The sequence below is a fragment of the Limanda limanda genome, chromosome 13 (genome assembly GCF_963576545.1).
Source record: "Limanda limanda chromosome 13, fLimLim1.1, whole genome shotgun sequence".
Classification (NCBI taxonomy): domain Eukaryota; kingdom Metazoa; phylum Chordata; class Actinopteri; order Pleuronectiformes; family Pleuronectidae; genus Limanda; species Limanda limanda.
The window spans coordinates 39,435-48,466 of NC_083648.1; the positions used below are offsets into that span (position 1 = coordinate 39,435).

Consider the following 9,032-nt stretch of genomic DNA (forward strand, 5'->3'; position numbering starts at 1 on the left):
TGTTAAGGCGTGTTGGTTTATTGGTTTATCCAAGATTTTGGTTCAATCAAATGTTTTATTTAAAGATACAATGAAGAGTTATTCATAGCTATGGACAATTATCACAGCCTATGCTAATTAAGTTAGCAGTAGGAAGATGAAAATGGCCCCGAACAGCAGGGGCTGTGTATAATTATAACAGTAGAATTGATGTGATTGGTTATGAATATTTGGAGGAGAGTCACCGCAAATCACTTTGGATCTCCCTTATTGGTCCAGCCGCAGTCCCACGCCTCTTGTTACCGAATCCAGGAAGTGACATAGCAGCAGCTCTCCGTCATGCTCCTACGCTACTCTGACGGTTGCTAGGGCAACTCTATCTACCCTGACAGTCTGATGTTGTCTCGTAATTTAGCCTTGAGTAGAAAATGTCTTGCTCCAGCCATCTCGGCTGCACCAACTTAACCATAACAAACTCTCTTCGACTCTCCTATCAGGACAGCTGTTAGACTGACCATCCTTGTGACGTACAAACATTATTAGCAAATTCCAAATATTAAATATGATAAGCGAAAGGTTGAAAATAAAGATTTGTATAAGGTAATGTTATTGACCCACTGAGTCAGTGCCATTATGGTTTGAGAAACTATTATTGTGTGTCTGCTCCATCAAAACAATGTGGACTGTGAATGTGTAAACATTCGCATCCTCGAAACTAAACAATGTCATACTGACTTTGCCCCAGAAAGGACAGCTCCTTGAATTCTGTCTGATGTTGAATACAGCTAATGAAAATATGCTTTAATATCCAAGAAGTTAATTATGAGGACAACTAAAAGATACATTATTGGCACTAAACAGCAACGGTTATTAAATTAATTTGTATGTGCATTATATCTAGCTAAAACTACCTCTAGCTTTATTATTAAGAGTTCTTTCAGACACAACCTATAGTTAAAAGTTTGAAATTCCTAACAACATTAAAAGCAAAAAAACAACAACTAAACTCCTTCCTCCAGGAGAAGGCCAAAGGAGCTCTGGTTCGAGCTCGGTTCCAGAAATTAAAAGACATAGACGCACCCACCACTTTCTTTTTTAATCTGGAGAGATCGGTGGCCCAGGGGAAGCAGATGGTGGGTCTCCGGCTGCCGGATGGGAATATAACAGCAGAATCAGCCGAGATGAGGAGACACGCGGTGGAGTTTTATACCGACCTGTTTGGGTCAGAGGAGTGTGACGCTGAAGCTGTGGCCGAGTTGCTGCAGGACCTCCCACAGCTGAGTCCAGGTGAGAGGGACATCCTGAGCTCGGACATCACGCTGGAGGAGCTGACCACTGCAGTTTCGCAGATGGCTGCAGGCAAGTCACCAGGTTTGGATGGATTACCGGCAGATTTTTTAAAACATTTCTGGAACATTATGGGACAGGATCTGCTGGATGTCTTGAAGGAGTCGTTTGGGAAGGGGCTTCTTCCAGCCTCCTGCAGACGAGCTGTAATATCACTCCTGCCGAAGAAAGGGGATCTGACCCTGTTGAAAAACTGGAGACCCGTCTCTCTTTTATGTAGTGACTATAAGGTTTTATCTAAGGTTTTAGCAAATAGATTCAAGGTTTTTATGGAAGTGTTTATTGGTGCTGACCAATCTTATTGTGTACCAGGTAGGTCAATGCAGGACAATTTGTTTTTTTAATGAGAGACATTTTTGATCTGTGTACAACGTATAATATTAATATTGGCATAATTTCCATTGACCAGGAAAAAGCATTTGATCGTGTTGATCGTTCATTCTTGTTTGCCACACTGCAGGCTTTTGGTGTTGGGGAGCATTTTCAGTCCTGGGTGAAATTATTATATAATGATACGTGTTGTGTTGTGAAGGTGGGGGGAGGGCTGAGCAGATCTGTACCAGTCGAAAGAGGGACAAGGCAGGGATGCCCCATCTCAGGCCAACTTTACAGCGTGGCCATCGAACCGCTCCTGTGTCGGCTCAGGACTCGGCTGAAGGCCTGCGTCTGCCTGAGCTGGCTCACAGCCCCCCCGATAGTAGTGTCAGCGTATGCGGATGACGTGAACATCTTTGTCCAGGATCAGGAAGACATACAAGAATTAGAGGGCAGTCTGTCATTGTATGCGAAGGCTTCGTCAGCAAAAGTGAACTGGGGAAAGAGTGAGGCCTGTGTGATTGGTCAGTGGGACGCAGGGAGAGTACCCCGTCTCCCTGCGTCTTCCACCACATCCTCGACGTCTCTGCCTACAACGCCTTCGTGATATGGCGAGAGGTCAACCCCGACTGGATGCCGTGCAAGCGGAACAAGCGCAGGGTGTTCCTCGAGCAGCTGGGAAAGGCTCTCGTGGCTCCGTACATCGTGCGGAGGGAGCGCGTCCCCCGCACCGAAGCGTCCGCCGCCGCCGCGCTGACAGACATCGACCGCGACCCTCCGGCCCTAGCACTGCAGCCACATCAACGACAGCAACAACGACAGCAACAACAACAACAACAACAACAACAACAACCCCAGGGCCCGGCCTCCTGTCCAGACCTGGGCGTCGCCGCCGCCGCCACAGCCGCCGCCGCAGCCTCCGTGGCAGCCCCGCTCCGAGCAAGTTCAAGTACACAACGGAGAGAGACGGGTCGGTCCAGCGTCGCAAGTCTCAGGGTCACGGGGACCCCGACCGACAGGACACAGGCCCTACGTCTTTGCGTGTGTCGTGTGCAGCTATACAAAATTATAAAAATGTGTTTTCTTGTTGTTGTTCTTCTTCTTCTTCTTCTTCTTCTTGTCTTTCTTCTGAGCAAGAACAGGCTAGAGCACACAACGCGGGCCGCCGGGCGGGGCCGACGTCGCGACTCTCAGGGTCAGGGAGACCCCCACGAACGACAAGAGACGGGCCCTACGTCACACCGTCTCGCATCTTCGCGTGTGTCGTGCAGCGATACAAAATTATAAAAATTTGTTTGCTTCTTCTTCTTCTTCTTCTTCTTCTTCTTCTTCTTCTTCTTCTTCTTCTTCTTCTTCTTCTTCTTCTTCTTCTTCTTCTTCTTCTTCTTCTTCTTCTTCTTCTTCTTCTTCTTCTCACCGAGCAGGAACAGGCTCGAGTACATAACGCTGGCAACCGGGCGAGTTCCACGGCGAGCGTCCTTGTGTCGCTGAGAACCAGACCCGAGAACTGCCCCAAAGCGGGTATCAGAAGGGCCCCACGTCACACCGTCGGGCGTCCTGGAGTGTGGCGTGCAGAGATTAAAAAGAAAATAATAAATTCAAACGCGCGCCATCGTATCGTCATTTCTTTATTTTTTTTAAATTATTATGACTGAGCGAGAACAGGCTCGGTTAGACAACGCGGGCGGCCAGGCGGGCCCGACGTCACAAGCATCGGGGTCACGGAGACCCCTGATCGAAGAGACGGGCCTCAACGCTGAGCGTCTTCGGGTCGCTGAGACCCAGACCCGAGAACTGCCCCAAAGCGGGTATCAGAAGGGCCCCACGTCACACCGTCGGGCGTCCTGGAGTGTGGCCTGCAGAGATTTTTTGTTAAAAACAAAGTCAAACGCATCGTCATTACTTTATTTTTTTCTTATGATTGTGACTGAGCGAGAACAGAAAATGGTTTGAGAGTATGATGGAAAACTGTGATGCCAAGGAACTGGGAAATTCTGGAATGGGAAATTCTGCAAAGGGGAGGAGCTAGATGGGATATAAAAGCAGGGACACAAGCTCTCACAGAGACTCACAATGGGGACAACACATGACTAATTCTAACTGACAGACTAACCCTAACCCTCTTGTGCTTTTAATGACTCTTAGTCAGATGTTCTGGACTTCAACTCAAATTTGAGAAGACAGTCATGAAACCCCTATCCCTAATCAGAGACCCTCTATTCTAACCCTAACCATAGGACCCCTTGCCTGAACCTAACCTCTAACCCCTAAGCAGGGCAATTTATCTGTAATAACCTCACCCAACTACTTTGTTGTTGAACGAAAACGAAGACTCCACACCAATAGGTTTGAAAATCTTTAATTGGGAAGTAACAGGAGTATAGACCAAAAATATGGCAAAAAGTACACTGAAATGCCCCACCCAACTTGGTGTAGTATGGTTATGTAGGTGATAAAAAATCCCAAATATTATATAACTGGAGCTATTAATCTGGATTCACAACAAAAGTATAGTAATGGTTTGAGAGTATGATGGAAAACTGTGATGCCAAGGAACTGGGAAATTCTGGAATGGGAAATTCTGCAAAGGGGAGGAGCTAGATGGGATATAAAAGCAGGGACACAAGCTCTCACAGATACTCATAATGGGGACAACACATGACTAATTCTAACTGACAGACTTAAGAGCACAGGACCTGTGACAAATGGGGACCAGGGAGCCCCCTGGAGTGAAGGACCGTGCACCTCCCGCCACCTTTTTAAAGGAGGCGGGTTAATTTTCCCCTAACCTAACCCTGCCCACTTTGGCGATTTGCTCTTCCGAAGGTCGTAGAAGCTCGGGGATGGTACCAATCGATGCGCAATACCCAAATTAGTTTATTTAGACGCACTTTTCAAGTCTCTCCAACCTTCACAAAAAAAGTTATTCAAGAATATCTCCTCAGCAAGCAATGCATGATGGGAGTGCTTAATTAAAATCCCGTTTTTGTTAAATATCTCTGCAAATAAGCCACCCAAACTTCAAATTTTAGGATATTTACCATCCCAAGAGAGAGTTCTCATAATAAAGATCCTTTTATCATATAAAATTCCAAAATCAGAAAAAACCATAACAAACGTGGCCTCACACAGAATAGATGTTCCCCACAGATAATCAGCAATTTAGACCAATCATGGAGATTTCCAAGGTAAGTCGCTTGTTAGAATGATAGTAAAGCATCTTCTGGGGCCGTGCGGTGTATGGAGCAGAGGAGGTGCCCGGGGGGGCCAAGGAGGCAGTGCTTTGGATACACATCGGGCTCCACTTCCTTCAACATGACAGGTAAGAGTGCAGAGAGGCCTAACCCTGACCTGAATCCATACACTAACCCTAACTAACCCTTCCCCAAGCCTAAACCTAACCAGAATATCTCCGTCAGCTGACGTGTTGACATTCCCAGAATAAGTCAATTTTACCATTTGCTCGTTCGACCCCTTCCGAAGGTCGTAGAAGCTCGAATGGTACCAATCGATGCGCCGTACCCGAAATTAGTATAGACAGACGCACTTTCCAAGTCTCTCCGACCTTCATAAAAACAGTTATTCAAGAATATCTCCTCGGATTTTTGGGCATTTCGTCGTTCGACCCCTTCCGAATGTCGCTCAAGCTCAGGGGTGGTACCAATCGATCTGCAGGACCCAAATTAGTCCAGACTGAACCACTTTCCAAGTCTCTCCGACATTCACAAAAAACGTTATTCAAGAATATCTCCTTCTCCTATGTGCTTTCATCCCTTATCTAACCCTCCCTCCGACGAGAGAAACAAACATAATAAAATGCTCTACATGGTTCATTTTACGTAATTACAAAGTTCTATCCTGTAATTGCATTGTTCTTTAATTTGGGTCCATGTATCTGTAATTTCAACATGCTATAAAGGTATTATTACCAGCTTAGGAGCATCACCAGAGGTCCTCGTGTGTGCCCGTGCATTACATTACACTATGTCGGGGAAAGGGCGCCATCTCTGCCACTACGCCAATTTCTTTTATGTACACTTCCTGTTGATTCAATAAACTAACTTATCTTATTTTTCCTCCTGGCTGCTTTCGTACCATCCTAGGCAGCCCCAAACCCCCCCCTTCCCTTCCAGAAGTTTTCTAAAAAAAACTGTCTCCTCTGTGCTATATTCCCCCCCACTCCCTTTTTTTTGCTTTGTTTTGTTTCATAAATTTTCATTGGGGTTTAAGTAACACTTAATCCCATTTACGTTGTGTTTATATAGGTTTGTATTTGGTTTATTTTGCTGCTTTTTTTTTTGTTGTTGTTTTCAACCATGACATGTTTTAAATATCTTTTTATTGTTGGTCAGGTGCTGTGGGCCTGAGGTGGCAACCCAATTCCTGGTGGTGGCGTTTCTTCACATCCCGTTTTGTGTCTATGCCCGTTTGGCCCTGGTCGCCTGTCACTCAAAGGGCAGTCAGCCAATCAGAGGAGGGGCTCAAGAGGCAGGTCTTCGGCTCCAGAGAGGACATGGACACACTGCAGCAGTTTGTCCACTTTAAACCACTGATACATCATCTTAGGGACCAACACCTCAAATGAAATCCCAAAGGGTAAAATATGGGGCCTCTAAAGAGACTTTTCACATCTGCTTTAAAAATGGAGACAGTTAGTGTTGTGAATGTCCAGTGGGAGGGAGATCAAGAGGAGGGGGGGGGGCGACTGAAGGCTCTAGATCCCATGCTGGTCACTCTTATTGTTTTCATTATAACCCGTCTGTCAGAGCTTGAACATGATGGTTACACAACTATACCTCCTCTCTCTCTCCCACATTGAGTTTGATTCTTTCTTCCAGTCAGTTTTTTATCTTGTAATGGAAATTGTCATTTGTGGATGTGATGAGCAGACGTGTGTGTGGAAAATTGACCAGTTTGTTCATCTAAAAGGGAAACTTTAGGTTTACAATCTATTTCTCAGAGACATTTACTTCATGGTAAATGGATTTGTATTTATATAGCACTTTCCTAGTCTTGATGACTCAGAGCTCTTTACAGTTGTTTTACATTCACCCACACACACATTCATACAGAGCATCTATGGCAGCACTTTGTTGTTCTACAAGGGGCAATTCAGGGTTCAGCATCTTGCCCAAGGACACTTCGGCATGCAGATGGGTCAGACTGGGGATCGAACTGCCGACCTTCGGGTTGGAGGACGACCGCTCTACCCCTTAGCCACAGCCGCCATGTGTCTCTTTGCAAATCGTTGGGATCTCACATCTGGGGTCTTCCACAGAGACATGGCAGGATAGGTCCCACCCTGATGAGACACCAGGGGAACACAACTCTGATCTGTTCTTTCTCATTTGTACATGTCATCCAGCTGATGTGTACTGTGAGTCCATCTGCAGATGCTGGATTCAATTTACAGAGAGAAAAGTGTTTGACTTTGTGCTTGATTCACAGAAAACGCCACCAGTCGTCAGAGCTGCTCGTTGAGAGAACTGTTGGTTTCTCTATAACTTTAAAGATCTCAGTGCTATACAAATACAATTGAAAAATGTAATTGAACTAAACAACGGAATGTCGTAGAGACTTGCAAGTGGGCTCCGTCACATTACTCATGTTTCAAAATAAAACAGGAACAAACTCCAGTTTAAAAGTTTTTAATTTTACAACCTTTTTACAAACTGATTGAAACATGTGAAAAATAATCAAACTTTGTTTAAATGTTTTCTTAAAAAAAACCTGTTAATTTAGAAAACGGTCAAAGTAATGATCCTAAATTAAAATCAATCCTGAAAGAGAAAAAAAAATAATAATAACGCAAACAGAACTTATGCACAACCAACACAAACAAAACACAAAGTAACAACAAGACATTAACAACAACACCTGATGACAAACAGTCTCGTAACTGATGTTTATTTCTTTTCTGTCAGAACATCTGTTGTTCCTCTTCATGTTGTGTGTCGTCATCATCATGTTGTGACTGTTATGTGAGTTGTCATGTTGTGTGTCTGTTGTGTGATGCATCTGTTGTTGTCAGTGGCTGCAGATGTCTCCAAGGATCTTGAACCATCGATGGACTGAAATATTTTTCCACCGACGCATCTGAAGACTGAAAACACAAACAAGAAAATCAATCATCGATCATTTCAGGTAAACACATTAGTTACTAATAACAATAACAATGAACGTGGGATAATTCATTTGTGGAATTAAAGTGTTCATTTTTTAACACATTAATGCATGCGCAGAATGAGCCGCTCCATGGACCCACTCTGTCATTTAAATGTTTACATTTACATCCCTGTCAGTGATTCATATTTAATTGCTAAACTTTAAACGTCTTTTTCCTCTTCCACAGTTAACACGGACTCAACAGTTAACATAACTAACCCATCACCAGCTGAGCAGCGCTTCAACCGGGTTAGTGAACCGGGTTAGTGAACCGGGTTAGTGAACCGGGTTAGTGAACCGGGTTAGTGAACCGGGTTAGTGAACCGGGTTAGTGAACCGGGTTACCGGGTTAGTGAACCGGGTTAGTGAACCCACTGAAGCTCTGGAACTCACCTGGAACTTCTGAGCTGAACCGGGACTGAAGGACTGAGGCCGCCGGAAACCGTCGCCTCTGCCCCGCATCTGTCCTGGGAAGCACCGGGATCCGCTGCCGAACCCACCGGGAGGACCGTCCCGGTATCCTCGACCGGAACCCGGAGAGTATACCGGGGAACCCGGGGAGTAAGCGCCACAGCCCCGGGGTGAAGCTCCTCGATGTCCGGAGCCTCCATACGGGGAGCGAGCTCCGGGGAAACCCCAGCTGGAGCCGGGGGAGGGGAACCTTCCAGCCGGCCCTGGAGCTCCGGGACTCCGCTGAGGTCTGAACGGGCCACGGTTCATTTGGGAGGCGGAAGAAGAACCGGAGATTCAGAGGAGACGGGGAACCGCCAAGGAATCAAACCGGAACCGGAAGTAAATAGGCTCTCCTCCAGGTCGCTGCAGCGACACCTAGCGGCCTCTTCTTCTTCTTCAGGTGTATATTGGCTGTTCTGGAGGGTGGATCAGTAGATTGGCAGTAAACAAACAAAAATATATAAGAATAACCTTAAATTACATTCTTTCCTTAAATACTCTTAAATAGTTGTCTTAATAGTAGAAGATCATGTATATTTGTATATTTTTTATGTCTTTCCTAACAAATTTTTTTAATGTGATATTTTGCATTTCGTCATTTAATTATGATATTAATTCCTTTCTGTGTTCATTATATTTATTACATTCTATTATTACATGAGTGACAGTATCCGGTTGTTTACAGTTTTCACAGAAACCATTTGGGTGCTTGCTTTTTTTATGAAGTGTATCGTCTAATCCTGTAAGACTCAGACAGGTAACGACTTTCTCTC

At 45.2% G+C, this 9,032-nt stretch overlaps 1 protein-coding gene across 1 annotated transcript; it reads right to left on the reverse strand.

Annotated features, from left to right (window-relative positions):
* Window positions 1-7,303: 7,303 nt before the first annotated feature.
* Window positions 7,304-8,581, reverse strand: mplkip (M-phase specific PLK1 interacting protein). Its single transcript, XM_061084743.1, has 2 exons — window positions 8,200-8,581; window positions 7,304-7,744 (listed from the first exon to the last, which is right to left on the reverse strand). The coding sequence occupies exons 1-2, from the start codon at window positions 8,524-8,526 to the stop codon at window positions 7,631-7,633; spliced, it is 441 nt and encodes a 146-aa protein (XP_060940726.1). The 5' UTR covers window positions 8,527-8,581; the 3' UTR covers window positions 7,304-7,630.
* Between the last annotated feature and the right edge of the window lie 451 nt (window positions 8,582-9,032).

Bases quoted from the DNA above. Each gene is read 5' to 3' on its own strand.
- mplkip (XM_061084743.1), bottom strand. From the start codon at position 8,526: ATGAACCGTGGCCCGTTCAGACCTCAGCGGAGTCCCGGAGCTCCAGGG. The intron at 7,745-8,199 runs GTGAGTTCCAGA...TTGTGTTTTCAG, and splicing joins GTTCAGCTCAGAAGTTCCAG to TCTTCAGATGCGTCGGTGGA.